General features: G+C 45.5%; 1 protein-coding gene across 2 annotated transcripts in view; it reads right to left on the bottom strand.

The window, feature by feature from the left end:
- ash1l (ash1 (absent, small, or homeotic)-like (Drosophila)) overlaps positions 1-21,213 on the bottom strand; it is a 374,764-nt gene that overhangs the window by 94,578 nt on the left and 258,973 nt on the right. For both annotated transcript variants that reach the window (XM_059980070.1, XM_059980071.1), the window contains one exon: positions 6,425-6,498. In XM_059980070.1, coding sequence (XP_059836053.1) covers positions 6,425-6,498 — 74 coding nt within the window. The remainder of the gene's footprint in view (positions 1-6,424; positions 6,499-21,213) is intronic.

Genomic DNA, 21,213 nt, shown 5'->3' with positions numbered 1-21,213 from the left:
TGGAGGAAAAGTGTGGCAAACTCCTTTTCAAAACGGTGGATCTCGAAAATCGCAGCAGACGCTGCAATCTTAGAATTCTTGGATTGCCAGAGGCCACTGAACAGGGATCAACAGTGAAGTTTTTCGCCGAGTTTCTCTGTGAGATATTCGGGAAAGATTTGCTTCCGAACCCGCCTGAGCTCGAACGGGCACACCGGGTCCATGTTCCCGCCGGAATTCTGGGCAACCACCCGCGACCAGTAATCTTGTGCTTCCATCAATACCAGGTAAAACACCATCTGATCTTAGAGGCACGTCGCAGAGGTTCTTTTATTTTCCAGGATACAACCATTCGCTTTGAAGATTTTGCACCCCAGACCTTAAAGATGCGCGCTGAGTTTAAAGGCGCAATGAAAGTGCTTTTTGATCGTGGTTTTAAACCCTCTCTTCGTTCCCCTGCTGATCTACGAATCAAGCTTAACACTGGGAAATACAAATGGTTTAAGTCAGCGAAGGAAGCTGAAGCATTTGTGGCAAGTCTTCCGGCTATCCAGCCATCTTCGGAACCCGATCGGACCTCCTAAAATGGTGGATAAGTACTTCTCGTAGTAAAATTACTTTTTCTGGACTCAGACTTTACTTGAACCATTCAGACATTATTCATCGAAACTCTAAGGGCTGTTGACAATCTCTCCCTGGATTTGGTGTGTGTGTAATCTATTTTTTATTTTTGTACAACTTTATCTACAGAGTTCTACAACTGACTTTAACTTGTTTTGGAGGTTTGAAGTCTTCAGTGAAGGCCTTCCTGTTTGTTGGTTCACAGTTTAATTGCCGATCTATTTTTCCTTCTTTTTATATTTAATTATACTTTTTTCTTTTCTTCACCCCTTTATTCTAATCTCTGAATTTTTTTCTCTCTTCTCTGTAAATGGTTGATAAATACTCATCTTGAATTTATAATTTTCCCCTTCCTCTCCTTTTTTTTATCCTTTTTTTCCTTTCTCTTACTTTATTCTTCTATAATTTTTTCGCTGGCAGGTTAGTTTTGGTCCTCCTCCAATTTTCTCTGTATTAAGCTTTATATTCCTGCAGAAGGTGTTCTAATCTGTAGTTATGTTTTCTAGTGCATAAACTAGTTACTATTTGTTATAGTATTTACACGGAACTGCTGTTAATGACACAGATCTGGAAGTTGTATTTGGGTTAATTGTTTTGGTAGAGCTAGCTACTTGTTTTGGTAGCCGTCTAGTTTTGGGTTGTGTGGGTGGGGTGGATTTTCTAGTTCCAACATCACTCACTGTATATATTATATCTCTTTATTGCTCAGGACATGTATATGTTTTGATTTTACAAATCTAGGTTTACATCTCTGCTCCCAGACTGCTATTGTACTGCTTGACTTTTTATATGCCTTCTGCCTTTTGTGCATTAGTAATCGATAATGGCTAGTGCACTTAAATTCGTGAGCTGGAATGTAAAGGGATTGAATCACCCTGTTAAAAGGAGGAAGGTATTCTCACATATCAAACAACTCAAAGCTGACATTGCTTTCCTTCAAGAAACTCATATCCGTTGTTCTGATAACTCCTGGCTTTTGTCAAAATGGGCGGGTCAGCATTTTCATTCATCCTTTACCGCTAAAGCTAGGGGAGTCTCCATTCTTATTAACTCAAATATTCCTTTTGAACTCCATAATAAAATATCTGATATAAATGGCCGTTTTATTATTGTTTCTGGCAAACTATATAACACTAAAGTTGCACTAGCAAACCTGTATGCCCCCAACTTTGATGATGTTAATATTTTGAACGGTTTTTTCCCTCACTACCAGACTTAAACTCATACTCTCTTATATTGGGTGGTGACTTTAATTGTTGGTTAGATCCTAATTTGGATCGATCGTCCTCTGTTACTAGACCACCTACTAAATCTGCCTTAGCTATCCAATCATTTCTCTCTAATTATGGTATCTCTGATATATGGCGTTTCCTCCATCCTACGGAGAGAGATTATTCTTTTTTCTCACATGTTCACCATACCTTCACTAGAGTTGATTATTTCTTACTCGATAACCAACTTATTCCATTTGCCCACTCTTGTGACTATCAGAGTATACTGATCTCTGACCATGCCCCAATTACTCTCTCTCTGAATTTGCCTGGTCTCCCTCAGAGGAATAAACACTGGCGGTTTGATTCAACTTTACTATCGAATGATGATTTTTAAAAATTTATTAAGGATCAGATAACCTTTTATTTTAACACTAATACATCACCTGAAGTGCCATCCCAGATTGTCTGGGATGCCATGAAAGCATATCTGAGGGGGCAAATAATCTCTTACACAGCAAATCTCAACAGAAGATCCCGTGCAGATTGATTAGACCTCATTAACCAGATTAAAGAATTGGATCAAATATATCCCCAAACTAAGAACCCTGAATTATACAAGAAGCGCGTTGAACTCCAAACTAAATTTAACCTTCTGTCCACTCAACCTGTCGAATGCCAACTTCTCGAAAGCAATAGTCGCTTTTACATTCATATGGATAAGTCTGGTAAATTCCTAGCCAATCAGCTGAGGCGTTCCAAAGCCAAACAACATATTACAAAGATCCGGAAGGAGAACGGAGACTTTACATCGGATCATTTAGAAATTAATGACGCATTTAAATATTTTTATTCTCGGCTTTATTCCTCTGAATCTCTGAATGACAATATCTCTGTTGATCAATTTTTACAGAATCTGAATATCCCCTCACTTTCATCTGATTTCAAAGCCAAACTCAATGCGACTATGTCATTAGAAGAAATATCTACTGCAATTTCTGCACTGTCCTCAGGGAAATCTCCTGGACCTGGTGGGTTCCCTGTAGAATTTTATAAATCATTCTCTTCTCTTCTTTCTCCTCAGTTACTTTCAGTATTATGTGACTCATTTAATTACGGCAAATTGCCACCCTCTTTCAGTGAGGTATCTATTATTCTTCTTTTAAAAAAGGGCAAAGACCCAACAGAGTGTTCCTCGTATAGGTCGATCTCTCTGCTCAATGTTGATGTAAAGATCTTAGCTAAAGTTTTGGCTCATAGATTAGAAACCCCCGTCATTCCCTCCATTATCTCTGATGACCAAACAGGCTTTATTAAAAACCGTCTCCCTTTTTTTAACATTTGGATTTATTTAATATCTTATACTCACCTCCAACTGGGATTCCTGAATGTGTTATTTCCCTCGATGTGGAGAAAGCATTTGATCGTATAGAGTGGAACTACCTTTTTGCAGTTTTAGAAAAATTTGACCTTGGCCAAAGTTTCATCTCTTGGATCCAATTGCTGTACCTGTGTCCTACTGCCTCTGTTTTAACTAATTTTCAGAAATCCCAAGTATTTAATCTCAAACGTGGCACCTGCCAGGGATGCCCCTCAAGTCCCTTTCTCTTTGATTTGGCTATGGAACCTCTGGCGATAGGATTTCGAAACTGCCCTGAATTTACTGGGATTTGGAAAGGGGGTGTTGAGCATAAAGTTTCTCTCTATGCTGATGCCTTATTAGAAATGTTGACTGTTTACTCTTCTCCTGTCTCTTGGTATTTCCTCCAGCAATTTGAGTGTGTTCCACTGAGCTGTGTGTGTTTTGACCATTACTCTAGAGATAAACAAGCCTTAGGAATGGGAGACACTTTAAGGCCCAATGCCAGGACAAGACAGCACCAGGATGGGCTTGCAGAAGACCCCTCCCCCACCAACCTCCTCTCATGGTTACTCAAGACAGGGACAGAAACTCCACAAAACAACTTAAAATTGCAGGAGCATACGACTAGGCACATCAGAAGACCATAACTACATGCCGTTCCTAGACAAAGGAGGACTTCCATTTTACTGAAGTATATTTTATCCACAAGTCAGAAAATAATCACCTGAGAAAAAAAATCACTCTCTATGCTTACTGTACTTCCACAGTATTGTAATGAAAAACATCAAAATCACATAAGAAAGAACAATTACTAAAAGTGGAGAAAGGGGGAGAAAACTAGTTTGCTAGTGCACCTTATTATTTTCTAATTTATTTGTGGTCTGGCAGCTATACATGCATATGGCTGAATGACAATAGATTGGACTTGACTAATCGTAGGAATGAACAAATGTACATAAATCAGACTTTTAAATTTAATAACTTGTGGGAGCTCAATTTATGTAGGGAAGTCCATAAGCTGGGTGTGCATAACAAGGGAATGGCATGTAATCCTTCACGCTAAGATTTGGAGAGACCAAATGATCTCTAATCTTGGGCATTGCTCTTGCTCCCTTTCAACAGAGGGGCAAAAAGTTTTAGCTCGTCTATTTCCAGACCATTTCGAAAGTCAAATAATGTGAGTTCCACTTTGCCTTGGTGAGGTATCTGGGAACAGACTCTGGCCAACTTTGGCCACTCTCCATCACAAGTGACTGCAGCCAAGTTTCTTGTAAGGCATAATTTGGACCAACACCCACCTTTCTGTGTGATATTGCTCCTTTTCCTGTCCCACCTTTTGGGACAATCTGAGCTTTACTGCAGTTCTGCATGTAAGAGTCTTCAATCAGATCTTCCATCCCACACATTCCTCTCTATCTTGTTCACCATTTGTCAGAGGAGAAAAAGTACTTTCAAAAAGAATAGTGTAACCAGAAAACAACCTTGCCCTGATCCAGTTTTCCTTTAGAGATCAGATACAGCATAAAGTCAAACTTTCAACTTTCTGTTAAAAGAGAGCGAGAGCAATGTCTGAGATTAGAGATAATTTGGTCTCACCAAATTACACATAACTTTTTCTTCACTGGAGGAAATACCAAGAGACATTACTGTTGCTATCCAAGCAGCTGTGTGACTTGAAAACAAGCTTTTATTCTGGTCTCAACAAGCTCCTCCATTGTTACATCAACATGAAATTCCACTAAATGCAACAGCAGGGAGGTCAAGTTCTCATCCTTCTTTGACTGCAACAATGAAAAACTAATATAATCAGAGAGTCCATCTCCTTAAATATGAGCTGTTTAAACGTTAGTCGGTTCCTTAAGGTTGCTACAGATGGGGGTGGTAGTGGAATGAGCTCCCACTATCTATTAAATGCTCCCAATGATGTGTGTCTTAAATAGCCTCTGGCAACCAAGTCTAGCTCCTGTCTTTCACTTGTGGCTTAGCTACTAAACCTAGCAGAACCACTTCTACAGACAGAAGGGGCAAAGACCAGTTACAAGCACCTTAAAACCAGTTGCTTCGGGCAGACAGGGCTCGTCAGCCATGGCTGGAAGCTCATTAAGGAGAAGGAGAACTCTGACCTCAAACCTCCGTTGCCATGCATTTATACCCACTCGGAGTAAATCTCAAAGAAAAGTCTGGAGTAGTCCTGCACTGAGTGCAACCTTGAAAGGTAATCCTGCAATGCCACTGGTGCCAAACTGCATTGGTCTCTGCCGTTTGAATTCATCGGCTTTGTGAAGAGAAATCTATAGTCGACCCCGACTAGCGGAAGGCCTGTCCTTTCAACTAACTACTCAGTTCTTCAACCAACTTTGTTGTTGTTGTTGTTGCTGAGTGCCACTGAGATCTTGTTGATTCATGGTGACCCTATAGATAGTGTAGTTGTCCACAGGGTTTTTGTGGCAAGATACAGAAGTAGATTGCCAGGCCTTTCTTCCATGCAGATACTGCTGCTGCCCAGGTTGGGAGCCAGCTGGTGCTTAACTGAATTGTGCACCCCTAAACTCCAGAGTTTAACAACGCTATGACCACTTTGGTCACTGCACCAAAATGGACTTTGTTAATACAGCTGGCCTTCTGTATCCGTGGGCTCAACAAACCGCAGATCGAAAATATTCAAAATAAAAATTCCAGAAAGTTCCAAAAAGCAAAACTTGAATTTGCCACGCGCCAAGTACTATGCTGAATCCATGCGAATGAAATGATGTGTAGGCATACCCTGCTGTAGCATCCTGCCATTTCACAGATCCTCACTCTCTCTCCAGCATTTGTTGCTTGAGCATTGTTCGCCTCGCGTCTCGTTCATTCGCTACTTGTGTTGTGAGTGAGAGGAAGGAGTTTAAGGCTAGTAAGGGATGGCTGGCTGGCTATGTAAAGCGCTACAGCTTGCACTCCTTTTCGAAGGTAGTCCTGAGATACTCCACTGGCCAAAGCTGTTTTAAATGCACCAATATGTCCTTATGGGGCTCTGGGTCAAACATTCATCTAATGAAGCTTATGTCACCGTGGGATGCTTCACTATATTACAAATGGACTCAGTTATTCCTGTGTTACTCAACATCTACCACAACCTCCCTCTAACACCTACTACCACCGTTGCCAGTCAGCACTGTGCAGAAGGTAAGGATGTACTAGAATGGGATGGGAAGCAAGCAGATGATGAGTTTGGAGAGAGATGAAAACAGTTCCCCTCCACATGACGTACCTGATTGTGTTTCCACTGCCACAAGATGTCATATGGCAACTGGAAGTCTATCCTCTTCTGCCTCAAGTACTTGCCTGGGGGAAAAAAAAGGTTGACATTTAGGATAACTGCAGTAACCAAGGCAAATACATCAGCATCTGCCACAATATTTACCTGTGTGCGTGTCAGACTCTTAGTCACTCAGTCACTCTGTGTCAGCTTTTACACTCCACACAATGACACCTTCCCTCTTGCCATTCTGTCTTATTGCACATCCCCAAAAACAAATGACACCACATGTTAGAAGGTCAGAATGGGTTAAAAAAGTAGCTTGTTCTGTATTAGTCACCTCAAACCATGATTTGCTAAGTGTGGTCAAAGCCCACCTGAGTGAACATTTAGTGCTTAGGACTTTGTAATCTTGTGGTCAGAGGGGTGTGATTACGCCCAAGTTTAGCAAGAAACCAGGGAGCCAAGGTGCCATAGTAGCATAGCAGTTAGTGAAACACTTTTATTGTTTGGGGTGTCAGGGTTTGGAGTTCAATTCCCATGTCCTTTGTAAGAAAGACTGTATGTTCTTCCTGTGAGCATGTAGGTTTACTCTGGGTACTTCAGTTTCCTCTTACAGTCCAAAGTCACCCAGTTAAGAGGTTAATTGGTCATTGTAAATTGTTCCATGATTAAGTTGGTGTTAAATTGGTGGGTTGCTGGGTGGTGAGGATTGGGCTAGAAGGGTCTGCTCCTTGCTTTATCTCTAAATAAATAAATAAACAAACAAACAAACAGACAGACAGACAGACAGACAAATAAATAAATAAATAACCCTAATTGAGACAGTGCTGCCTTTGATTCCGCAACCCCCCCCCCCCCCAAGATCACAGGTGATGTGTGTGGAGCTAGAACATTACGAGACTGGTGACCTTAAAGGTATCAACAACCACGAAAGGAAGCTGCAGGGGTGGGTACAATGACAATGTCTAGAAGGCACCTGAACAGTTTCATGTATAGGGAAGGTTTGAAGGGACGTGGGACAAACACAATCAAATGGACAAGCTCAGATGGATATCTTGGTCAGCATGGATGAGTTGGGCTGAAGGGACTGTTTCTGTGCTCTATGACCATCTCCTTTCAGCTCTTGATTTATATCATTCCATCAGCCCAGAGACTGAATTAAGCTGCAGTATCCATACCATTCTTCTGCCAAACAGTGTCTAGGGTGTCACCACCAGGGTCGGGGTGAGGGGTGGGGGTGGAAATGAGACCTTGACTTATGTGTGTGGCTTAAAGCTTCAGTGTCAGCTGCTGTGCTGCATGCAGTGTGTCATCTTCTGATGCTCTGGTGCAGAGAGGCATCTATTTGCTCCATTACAAGAATGAGTGGCAGTTCAAGCTCAAAACATGCTGCTCTAACAAAAATGTACAGTCTATACCTCCACTGTCTTCTCCATACCTCCTTGACAGGCCTTGACAATACCTCGGTGAGCTTGGTGTTATTACACACACAAATTTTGGAAGGCATAACTCTCACATTGAAATCTGGCATCAGCCTCCTTACACTGGAATGTATTAAGCTCATATCTCAAGTTTAAGGCCATGTTTTTAGTTTTTATTTATTTAGAGATAAGTATGGTAACAGGCTTTTCTGGCCCAATGAACCCATGCCACCCAATTACACTCATGTGTCCAATTAATTTAATAACCTGTCCTGGAAATGTGGGAGGAAACCAATTAGCTGGAGGCAACCCATGCGGTTTCAAGCATAATGTACAAGCTCTTTACAGATAGACAGAACTGAACCCTGGCGCTGTAACAGTGCTAAGTTAACCACTACACTACTATGCTTCTCAAGTGCAGCAGTGTTCTCATGCAGTGCCACATTGTTGCATGCACCACCCTTTGAAGATGTGCAAGCATACAACAGGCCACTCAGGACTGCTCCACCTTTGAATAACACCCACTTTGGTGGATCTGAAGAACATTAATGTCTTTTGCAGATGTTTTGGGAGTATCTCCAGAGCCTGGGACAACAATACTCTGTAACTCTATGATATTAAACACATAGAATTAAATGCCCAACTAAAATAATCCCATCTGCCTATACAATGTCGACATTCTTCTGGTTCCTTCACATTCACGTGCCTATTTAGTAACAATGCAATCACTTGAGCTGTGTACGATGCCCTCCTACTGGTGGGTCTTCAGGTGGCTTTAGAGGCCAACCTTGGATTTACAGAAATGGAGAATGCCAGTGCGTGACTTTGTTTAATGTGGAGAGGCTGATGCAAACACAGCCACCATGTGATCCTTGACAGATTGGGGCCAGTGTCAGTAGTATGGAATGTAAGACAACTGAGGACCCTTCAATACTGCAGCCTTGGTCCACCTTCACACCATTGTGATGTGTCATCATCTTCCAGCAGGTCCACTGTCAAGGGCTTGGTTGGATCATTCATTACCTGGAACTTCCCCTTGACCTTACCACCAGGGGTGACTCTACCAGGAGCTAAGTGCCAGCTGACTACACTCCAGATGGCATTATTTCACTGACACATGCCAGTGATAATAAACCTGATTCTGATTCTCTCGAGATCTTGGGAACTCACAAGCCTCTCCACAATGACAAGATGACAAACCTTGGAGAAGTACTGACTAAGAGCCTCTTGAAAGTCACTACCATATTTGCCCCCACCACCAGCCCTGGCAATACATTCCAGGCATCCACCATTCTGTGTAAAAATCATGCCTGAGTATCCGCATAAAATGCCTGTTCTCTGGTATTACAGGTGTTTCAACTCTGGGAAAAAGATCCTGGCTGCCTACTCTACCTATGCTTCTCATAATCTTACAAACCTCTACCAGGTCTCCCCTCAGCCTTCAATACTCCAGAGAAAACCACCTAACATTGTCCAATTTCTTCTTATAGTACATGCCCTCTAAGCCAAATAGCATCTTGGTAAACCTCTTCTGTACCCTCTCACCTTCACTCAGAACTGCCTTGGTGAGGCCTGCACATCCTTCCTGTAATGGGACTTGTTAACCGCTGTGCATGAGTTCTCCAAGTGGCTGATGCATTTTCCTGCCTCACCAAGGCAGTTCTGAGTGAAGCTGAAAAGGACTTTGTTAGTATAAGTCTTCCTTCACAGCATCTCTAGTCTAGCCAGACCTGCTTGTACCATCTCACTCAAGCTGATCGATACTGTGAATTCTACTAATGTATTTCCAGATTTTCACTAGGTCTTTACTATTTAAAGCAAAAAAAAAGATATTTCAGGTTAAAACCCTGCATCGGTACGGAGAGTGGAGAAGGAGACAATGACGTACCCCCAGAAGTGCTACCTGACTCGCTGAGCTCCTCCAGCAGTTTGCTTTCTGCTCCAGATTCCACCATCCGTAGGATCTGGTCTCCCCATTGCTTGGTGCTCTGATGCAGTGTCTTGCCCTAAGCCGCCGACTTACATCTTGTGTTCACAGATAACAAATGACCCACTGAGTTTGTCCAGCATTCTGTTTATTATTTTTCACTGCAGTGTTTTGATGTTTTCTATTGTCCTTCTGCTAGCCACACTTCACATTCAGTACTGTTGCCGTCTCCATTCCTTTGGTTTCAGCGATAATTCACAACTGCAAAACTTGGAAGATGTCCACACTTGCACCCACAGTGATATTCTTAACACCAGGGCAATACACACAAAATGCTGGAGAAACTCAGCATCTGCAGAATCTCGTGTTTATAATATTCTTAACACCTTCATTTACTTTGACGAACACAAACCAAAAATATATCAAAGAGAGCTGGAGAAAGCAGTTAATCTTTGGAGGTTCTGTGAATCCACTGATGAGTCACATTTTATACTGTGGGGAATTACAACTTAAGCTTTCAATCGTGCCACTGCTGAACGAACACAAACCACATGCAATTGCTCTTCGCAAAACAAAAAAGAAAACATGCTGGAAATACTCATCAGGTCTGGCCACATCTGTATGAAGGCCATAAGATAGTGGATCAGAACTAGGCCATTGGGCCCATCGAGGCTGCTCTATCAATCGATGATGGCTGATTTGTTTTCCCTTATCAAAAAGGGAATATTTATTTACAATCAAGCACCTATCAACCTCCACATTAAATATGTCCAGTGAATTGGCCTCCACAGCCGTCTGTGGCAATGAATTCCACAGGCTCACCACGCTCTAGCTAAAGGAATTCCTCATCTCATTTATAAAATGACATCCTTGTTTTCTGAGGCCGTGTCCTCTGGTCCTAGACTCTCTCACTATAGAAAACTTACTCTCGACATCTACTTTGATAAAGTAAGCCAAAGTCAGCATGGTTTCCTTAAGAGGAAACCTTGCCTGACAGATGTTAGAATTCTTTGAGAAAATACCAGGCACAGAAATACCAGACAAGAAGAGTTGGCGAATGCTATTTACTTGAATTTTCAGAAGGCCTTTGACAAGGTACCACACATGAAACTACTTAGCAAGATAAGAGCCCATATAAGGGGGGAATCTCATTGAAATATATCGAATATTGAAAGGCTGAGACAGAGTGGATGTAGAGAGGATGTTTATTTACAAAGTTCAAAATAAACTTAATATCAAAGTACATACATACCACCAAATACAGCCATGAGATTCATTCTCTTATGGGTGTACTCACTAAATCCAATAACCATAATAGAATCAATGAAAGACCACATCAACAGGGCATACAACCAGTGTGCAAAAGACTGTGCAAATTATAATAAATAAATAAATAAATAAATAGATAAATAAACAAACAAACAAGCAAGCAATAAATACCGACATGAGATGAAAGGTCCTTGAAAGTGAGTCCATAGGTTGTGGGAATATTTCAGTGATGGGGCAAGTGAAACCGAGTGAACTTATCCGCTTTGGTTCAAGAGCCTAACGGTTGAGGGGTAATAACTGTTCCTGAACTTGGTGGTGTGAGTCCTGAAGCTCCTACACTTTCTTCCTAATGGCAGCAGTGAGAAGAGAGCATGGCCTAGGTGGTGGGGTTCCCTAATGATGGATGCTACTTTCCTGTGACAACGCTCCATGTATATGTGCTCAGTGGTGGGATGAGCTTTACCCGTGATGGACTGGGCCACATCCACTACCTTCTGAAGGATTTTCTGTTCAAGGGCAATGTGTTTCCCCATCAGGCTTTGATGCAGCCAGTCAATATACTCTTAAGCACTCATCTACGTAAGTTCGTCAAAGTTTTAGATGTCACGCCATATCTTCACAAACTCCTAAGGAAATTGAGGCGCTGCTGTGCTTTCTTCATAATTGCACTTACGTGCTGGGCCCAGAACAGGTCCTCTAAAATAATATCAATGAGGAATTTAAAATTGCTGACTCTCTCCGAATGATCCCCCAATGAGCACTGGTTCACGGACCTGTGCTTTTCTCCTCTTGGAATAAATAATCAGCTCCTTAGTCTTGCTGACATTGAGTAAGAGATTGTTGTTGTGATCATTTAGCCAGATTTCCTAACTCCCCTCCATATGCTGATTTGTCACCATCTTTAATTCGGCCTACAACAGTGGTGTTGTCAGTATACTTGAATGTAGCATTGGAGCTGTGCTTAGCCACATAGTTATAAGTATAAAGTGAGTAGAGCAGAGGACTAAGCACACAGTCTTTGTTGCATCTGTATTGATGGAGATTGTGAAGGAGGTATGATTGCCAACTGAACTGACTGGGGACAGCAAGTGAAGAAATCAAGGATCCAACTGCACAAAGTCTTGGAACTTACTGATTAGTTTTGAGGGGATGATAGTATTGAATGTCAAACTGTCGTCAATAAAGAACATCCTGATGTCTAGCAATTCCATGGTTGAGTGAAGAGATGAGACATCTGCTGATGACCTGTTGTGCTGCTAGGCAAACTGGAGCAGAATCAAGTCGCTTAGCAACTCAGAGATATCAGGGGTAAGTTTTTTTTTGTGCAGAATGCCGGTGATGGTGGTGGAGGTGGATATGATAGGGTCTTTTAAGAGACTTCTGGACAGGTATATGGAGCTCAGAAAAATAGAGGCTATGGGTAACCCTAGGTAATTTCTCAGGTAAGGACATGTTCGGCACAGCTTTGTGGGCCGAAGGGTCTGTATTACGCTGTACATTTTCTATGTTTCTCCATGTTTTGATGGTCAAAGTGAGCATAGAAGGCACTGAGCTCATCTGGAGTCTGGAGCATTGAGCCATGTCACTTGATTTAACTTTATAAGAGGTGATAATATTCTAGCCCTGCCACAACTGTCAAGCATCCTTCACTGATTTGAGCTTAGTCAGGAATTGCCACTTTGCCCGTGAGATGGCTCTCCGGAGATTGTACCTAGACCTCCTGTAACTTTCTTGGTTGCCAGACTTGAATGCCTCTGATCTGGCCCTCAGCCGACTGCAGATCTCATGATCCATCCAGGGCTTCTAGCTGGGGAAGACACTGAATGATTTTGTGAGGACACACTCATCTACAACTATTTTTTTTAAATCCATGACAACCATAGTGTATTCATTCAGGTCCACAGATGAGTCTTCAAACACTACAGTGGGTGAATCTAGGATCAGAGGGTACAGCCTTAAATAGAGGGATGTCCATTTAAAACAAAGGTGAGAAGGAATTTCTTTAGCCAGAAGGTGGTAAATCTGAGATTCATTGCTATGGACAGCTGAGGAGGCCAAGTCACGAGTATATTTAAAGCAGAGGTTGATAAGTTCTTGTTTAGTCAGAGTGCTAAAGTATGGGGAGAAGGCAAGAGAATGGAGTTAAGAGGGATAATCAGTCATGATGATCCAAGTGGTCTAATAAGCCGAGTGGCCTAACTCTGCTCCTACATCTTATGATCTCTATGCAGGCTTTCAATATTTGATAGGTTTCAATGAGATCCCTCTCCTCCTTCTTCTAAACTCCAGTGAATACAGGCCCAGAACCATCAAATGCTCCTCATACATTAACCTTTATATTCCATTCTCGTAATTGGGATCAAAACTGCTCATAACGTGCTCCAACCAATGCCTTACAAGACCTCAGCATTACATCCTTGCTCTTATATTGTAGTCCTCTGGAAATGAATGCTAACAAAAGAGGTAGATCGCCAAGCTGAAAATGTAGACTTGTAGCGGTGTGCTACAAGCAGCGCTAAAATTACGACACGGAGTCGGTAACTGCAGTCGAAGGAAAAACTTTATTCGAAAACTTCAGCCTCACTTTTAAGCCTCTGTCAACCGGCCCCCCATGGCGAAGAGGCTCCAAAGCTCTGTGCTCGCAAACCCCCGTAGGCTATCTAATTGTGAGTCGGTTCGGATACGCTAGGAAATGAGGCGCTACATAACCCCCCCCCAGAACCGGCGATACACCCCCCAATGTCCACAGCCTGGGCCAGAACCTGCTTGGGAGGTCGGCCTCTGCGCCGAGGCGCCGGAAACTCGGCCGGTTGCGCCAGGTCCACATGGGCCGGCTTGAGGCGGTCCACCGTGAAAACCTCCTCCTTCCCCCCAACGTCCAGCACGAACGTGGACCCATTGTTCCGGAGCACCGTAAACGGCCCCTCGTATGGCCGCTGCAGCAGTGGCCGATGCCCGCCCCTTCGTACAAACACAAACTTACAGTTCCGTAGGTCTTTGGGTACGCAGGTCGGGTGCCGCCCATGCTGTGAAGTGGGTATGGGGGCCAGGTTACCGAGCTTCTCGCGAAGTCTGCCCAGGACTGCAGCGGGTTCTTCCTCTTGCCCCCTCGGGGCTGGTAGGAACTCCCCGGGGACGGCCAGGGGCGCGCCGTATACCAACTCGGCTGACGAGGCGTGCAGGTCGTCCTTGGGCGCTGTGCGGATGCCGAGAAGGACCCAGGGAAGCTCGTCCGCCCAGTTGGCTCCTCGCAGGCGGGCCATGAGGGCCGACTTCAGGTGACGGTGGAAACGCTCCACTAGCCCGTTCGACTGTGGGTGGTAGGCAGTGGTGTGGTGCAGCTGAGTCCCCAAAAGGCTGGCCATAGCTGACCACAGGCTGGAGGTGAACTGGGCGCCTCTGTCGGAGGTAATGTGGGCTGGTACACCAAAGCGGGATATCCAGGTGGCGAGCAGGGCTCGGGCGCAAGATTCGGAGGTGGTGTCGGTGAGCGGGACCGCCTCTGGCCGTCTTGTGAACCGGTCCACGATAGTCAGGAGGTAACGCACTCCGCGCGACACTGGCAGGGGGCCCACGATATCCACATGAATGTGGTCGAAACGCCGGTGGGCGGGATGGAACTGCTGCGGTGGGGCTTTGGTGTGCCGCTGAACCTTGGCCGTCTGGCAGTGCATGCACGTTCTGGCCCATTCACTGACCTGTTTGCGGAGACCGTGCCAAACGAACCTGCTGGAAACCAGCCGGACAGTTGTCCGGATGGAGGGATGCGCCAAGTTATGAATGGAGTCGAAAACACGTCGCCGCCAGGCTGCGGGGACGACCGGACGGGGCTGGCCGGTGGCGACGTCACAGAGTAGGGTCCTCTCACCTGGGCCCACGGGGAAGTCCTGGAGCTGCAAACCAGAGACTGCAGTCCTGTAACTCGGAATCTCCTCATCTACCTGCTGTGCCTCTGCCAGTGCCTCAAAGTCTACCCCTTGGGAAAGGGCATGAACGGTAGGGCGAGAGAGCGCATCCGCCACGACATTGTCCTTACCCGAGACGTGCCGGACATCCGTTGTGTATTCAGAGATGTAGGACAGGTGGCGTTGCTGGCGGGATGACCAGGGGTCGGATGCTTTCGTAAACGCAAAGGTAAGCGGTTTGTGGTCCGTGAACGCGGTGAAGGGCCGACCTTCTAGGAAGTACCTGAAATGCCGGATTGCCAGGTAGAGCGCCAACAGTTCCCGGTCAAAAGCACTGTACTTGAGCTCGGGTGGCCGCAGGTGTTTGCTGAAAAACGCCAGGGGTTGCCAGCGACCTGCGATGAGCTGCTCCAGCACCCCACCGACTGCCGTGTTTGATGCGTCCACTGTGAGGGCGGTAGGGGTGTCCATTCTGGGATGTACTAGCATTGCGGCGTCAGCCAAAGCTTCCTTCGTTTGAACGAAAGCGGCGGCGGACTCCTCGTCCCAGGTAATATTCTTGCTCGGACCCGACATCAGGGCGAACAGGGGGCGCATGATCCGGGCAGCTGAAGGGAGGAAGCGGCGGTAGAAATTGACCATACCTACCAATTCCTGAAGGCCTTTGATCGTGGTGGGTCGGGGGAAGTGGCGGACCGCATCTACCTTAGCGGGCAGAGGGGTTGCCCCGTCTTTAGTAATCCTGTGGCCCAGGAAGTCAATGGTATCAAGTCCGAACTGGCATTTGGCAGGGTTGATTGTAAGACCGTACTCACTCAGTCGGGCGCAGAGTTGACGGAGGTGGGACAGATGCTCCTGACGACTGCCGCTGGCTATGAGGATGTCATCCAAATAGATGAACGCGAAGTCCAGGTCCCGTCCCACCGCGTCCATTAACCGCTGGAACGTCTGTGCGGCATTCTTCAGGCCGAACGGCATGCGGAGGAACTCGAAGAGGCCAAACGGGGTGATGAGAGCCGTTTTGGGGACGTCGTCAGGATGCATCGGGATTTGATGGTACCCTCGGACAAGGTCGACCTTGGAGAAGATCCGGGCGCCGTGCAGGTTTGCCGCAAAGTCCTGAATGTGCGGCACAGGGTAGCGGTCCGGTGTGGTAGCCTCGTTCAGCCTGCGGTAGTCGCCGCACGGTCTCCAGCCCCCCGTCGCTTTGGGCACCATGTGCAGGGGGGAAGCCCAGGGGCTGTCGGACCGCCGGATGATCCCCAATTCCTCCATTCTCTGGAACTCCTCCTTCGCCAGTCGGAGCTTGTCCGGGGGAAGCCGCCGAACACGGGCATGGAGGGGTGGTCCCTGCGTCGGGATGTGGTGCTGTACGCCGTGCCTGGGCATGGCTGCTGTGAACTGCGGTGCCAGAACCGATGGGAACTCCGCCAGGACGCTGGTGAAATCGTTGTCGGACAGCGTGATGGAGCCGAGGTGAGGGGCTGGCAACTGGGCCGCGCCCAGGGAGAACGTCTGAAAGGTCTCGGCGTGTACCAGTCTCTTCCTGGGCAGGTCAACCAGCAGGCTGTGAGCTCGCAAAAAATCCGCACCCAGAAGCGGTTGGGCTACGGCGGCCAGTGTGAAGTCCCACGTGAACTGGCTGGGGCCGAACAGTAGCTGCACCTGACGGGTGCCATAGGTCCTTACTGTGCTGCCATTCACGGCCCTCAGGGGGGGACCCGGTGCCCTGCTGCGGGTGTCGTAACTCGTCGGAGGTAAAACGCTGATCTCAGCCCCAGTATCGACCAAAAACCGGCGTCCCGACCTTCTATCCCACACATACAGGAGGCTATCCCGATGGCCAGCCGCCGTAGCCATCAGCGGCGGCTGGCCCTGGCGTTTCCCGGGAACTTGCAGGGCGGGCGGCAACGGCGGGCTTCTGCGCCCCACCGCTGGTGGTAGAAGCACCAGTGGTCATTGGGCCGGGGGTTAGTGGGCTCTGCGGCCGGGCCTGGACTGGTTTGCTGCCGGGAGCGTGGCTGGGAGATCTGTGCGATGGACGCCCCGCTCACCTTTTTGGCGTTCCACAGCAAGTCTGCCCGGGCTGCCACCTTCCGGGGGTCACTGAAATCCGCGTCGGACAGCAGCAGGCGTATGTCCTCGGGCAGCTGCTCCAGGAATGCCTGCTCAAACATGAGGCCTGTGTGTCCCTCGGCCAGAGACAACATCTCATTCATTAAAGCCGATGGAGGTCTGTCGCCCAAGCCATCCAGGTGCAGTAAACGGGCAGCCCGCTCGCGCCGTGAGAGTCCGAAAGTCCTGAGGAGCAGGGCTTTGAATTCCGTGTACTTGCCGTCTGCCGGGGGCGACTGTACGAACTCCGCGACCTGGGCAGCTGTGTCCTGGTCGAGGGAGCCCACCACGTAGTAGTAGCGGGTGTCTTCTGAGGTGATCCGGCGAACGTGGAATTGGGCTTCGGCTTGCTGGAACCATAGGTCCGGGCGCTGTGTCCAGAAACCCGGCAGTTTCAACGAAACCGCATGAACAGAGGCGGCGTCGGTCATTTCTGGTCCAAAAATCGTTTGGACCGTCGGGGTCACCAATTGTAGCGGTGTGCTACAAGCAGCGCTAAAATTACGACACGGAGTCGGTAACTGCAGTCGAAGGAAAAACTTTATTCGAAAACTTCAGCCTCACTTTTAAGCCTCTGTCAACCGGCCCCCCATGGCGAAGAGGCTCCAAAGCTCTGTGCTCGCAAACCCCCGTAGGCTATCTAATTGTGAGTCGGTTCGGATACGCTAGGAAATGAGGCGCTACAGACTATCCCACTCTCCACAGACTCAGACGACCTGTTGAGTAGTCCCAACATCTTCTGTGTTTGCTTTAGATTTCCAGCATCCACAGTTTTCTTTACGAGTTTCATGACCATTTGTGATTAGGATAGAAACATCTGAGAACCTTGCATTTATTGTGAGAGAGGTTTTGAGATTCCCATACTCATTTCTGGCCAACAAACTGTAATTACACCAATCTTTAAAATATAAATTTTCGTTGTTCAAATGAGTGACCAAGCAAGACTGTATCATGGTGTCTTGAGTAAAACACACACAAAATGCTGGAGGGGGTCAGGCAATATCCATGGAGAAGAATAAATAATCGACTTTTTGGACCAAGACCCTTCATCAGGCTCCTGAATTTCTCCAACAGTGTGTCACTCTGTAGAATATCTTGTGTTTATTATGGACTACATGCTGAAGTACCAGAGCAGGTCAGCCTCACAACACTCCCAATCAACACTGCGAGTACTCTGGCTCAGATGAAACAGCTGGAAATCAAGCACATGACTCTCACACTTAAGTTGGAAGAAAATGCTTTAAGCTCAATCCTCCAGCTGGTCCCAGGTTGCCTTGCCTTTCCACAGCCCAGATGTCAGAAAGACTCCTCTGTAAACTCCAGAAGGACATCCCTCTAGAACAGAGATGAGGAGGAATTTCTTCAACTGGAGAATCTGTGGAATTTATTACCAACAATGGCTGCAGAGGCCATGTCTTGGGTATATTTAAAGTGGAAGTTGATAGCTTAATTAGTAAGCATGTCCAAGATTACGGGGAGAAGGCAAGAGAATGGGGTTAAGGAGGATAATAAATCTGCTTAAATGATTGAATGGTGGAACAGTCTCAATGTGCCAAATGGTCTAATTCTGCTCCATCAAGTCTTACGGGCTTATAAACCAATGTCCTGAGTTTCATGGTCTACAGTTCAGAATCAGGTTTATCATCACCGGCATGTGTTGTGAAATTTGTTAACTTAGCAGTAGTAGTTCAATGCAATACATAATACAGAAGAAAAAATAATAAAATAATAATAAATAAGTAAAACAATTACAGTTTGCGTATATTGAATAGATTAAAAATCGTACAAACAACAGAATATATATTTAAAAAGTGAGGTAGTGTTCACAGGTTCAATGTCCATTTAGGAATCAGACAGCAGAGAGAAAGAAGCTGTTCCTGAATCACTGAGGGTGTGCCGCCTACCTGATGGTAACAGTGAGAAAAGGGCATGGAAGTCCTTAATAATGGACGCTGCCTTTCTGAGGCACTGCTCCCTGAAGATGTCCTGGGTACTTTGTAGGGTAGTACCCAAGAAGGGGCCAACTAAATTTATAACCCTTTGCAGCTTCTTTTGGTCCTGTGCAGTAGCCACCCCCATCCCAGACAGTGATGCAGCTTGTCAGAATGCTCTCCACAGTACATCTACAGATTCACTCCAGCATTCTGAAGCCTCCACAATGGAAATATCTAATTGTTGTGTAACAAATCCTAGTCTGTTCCCTTCTACCATGCAATAGATGAGGTACTTTATTCTGTGCACCGTTGCTTTTTCCCTTGTACTACCTCAATGCACTGATGTGAGGAAATGGTCTGTATGGATCAAACTTCAAAGTAAATTTATTATCAAAGTACAAATACGACAACCCTGAGATTTGTTCTTGCGAACATACGTAGTAAATCCAAGAAACATAAGAGAATCAATGGAAGACCACTCTACAGGATGAACAAACAACCAATGTGCAAAAGACAACTGTGCAAATACAAAAGAAAATAAACAAACAGGCAATAAATATTGAGGATACAAGATGAAGAGTTCTTAGGTTGTGGGAACAGTTTAGTGATGGAATGAGTGAAATTGAGTGAAGCTATTCCTTCTGGTTCAAGAGTTTGATGGCTGAAGGGTAATAATTATTACTGAACCTGGTGGTGTTGGTCCTGAGACTCCTGCACCTTCTCTCGATGGCAGCAGCAAGAACAGAACATGGTCTATAGATGGTGGTGATGGTGGGATGATCCTTGATGATGGTGGCATGCAAAATGCCCTTTTACACTGTACCTTGGTATCCGTGATAGTGTCAAACCAAATTTACTAAATGACTGCACTGTCTGAGAACAGTAAATGACCTGGGAACCTGGTGAACATCTCTTCTTCATATGTTTTACTTTCCACTTCTACAAGCTGGCTAGGCATGTCGATAGGGTGACGGCAACCTGTGAGGATTTATTGGCCGTGGAACAGGCTGTGATATCTGCATGCATGATGAAACACTACACAAGAAGTACGGCAGTGTCAGTTTCCAGCAGGTTCTGTTGAATCCTGTAGGGTGGTGATGATGTTCACTTCTTGGATCACACTTCACTGGCAGCCTCGTTGGCTCATGGAACAAGTTCTTTCTCAGTAGCTGCCTTGATCACATACCACAGGCACATGGCTTACGTCACGGAAGACAAAGTGAACAAGAGGCAGATATTCAATAAAGCATTCCACCTTCCTCTACTCCTGCATAGCCACTTGTTGACATTAATGCAGTTGGATCTGTGCTGGACAGAGCGCTGTCCACTGCTTAAAGCCTTATTTGAACTGCCTTGTTTATTTGATCTATCTTTTTTTCTCCAGTGAAATTCTTTAAAACAGATCGTACGGATCCAAGGACGAACGCAACCCTTTGCAAAGCATTACGTCTCATTATTTCCTTCTTTCAAAGCAAAAGCCAGATGCCCATTCTTGCATGCTCCAGTGCTGAGAAATGAACAGATGGATTGCCAGGAAGAATCACACCAGAAGATGGGTATTAGGAGATGAATTATAAACACAAGCCTGAGAGACAGCTTTCAGTTATTGTGCACTTGCAGAAGGCAGAATTCTTCAGCTGTGTGACACTGTATCAAACCACCTTCCTCTTCACTGTTTCCTCCTATTCTAATCTAAAGCTGGTAAGTAACAAGGTTGTTGAACAAGGTCGTCAAAGATGGATTACAACAAGAACAAGAAGAAATCTAATACAAAAACTCAATTCAAGGTAAAGTACCATTTCATTTCCATGCACTTAGAATTCTAAAAGCAACAGGACAGTGATTAGTTAAAATATATGTAGATGCTATGGATAAATTTTCCAGCTGACCATTTTAAGTCCTTTTCTTTTCCACCCCAACTCTCTCAGCAACTTGAGTATCAGTTATCTCCATCAGGACCCAGAACCACATCCAAACCAAATGCTACAGCATTCTCTCTCATTAAAACACAGTTCCTTCTTTAATCAATTTGGATCATGGACTCCTCTTGTGTTCCAACTTCTGCTTGCAGAATTCTAACTCAGGCTTACCCTGTATATATACAAAAGCTATCACTTGTTATTAATGCCCTACTGGTAATAAGCCAGGTGAACTAGAACCACTTGAGTGGCTGAAACAGTATCTCTGGACACAGCTTATAAGTGAATGGGAGAGGGTGTGCAAAAGC

The sequence above is a fragment of the Hypanus sabinus genome, chromosome 9 (assembly GCF_030144855.1).
Source record: "Hypanus sabinus isolate sHypSab1 chromosome 9, sHypSab1.hap1, whole genome shotgun sequence".
Taxonomy (NCBI): domain Eukaryota; kingdom Metazoa; phylum Chordata; class Chondrichthyes; order Myliobatiformes; family Dasyatidae; genus Hypanus; species Hypanus sabinus.
This window is presented reverse-complemented; position numbering and strand designations above follow the sequence as displayed.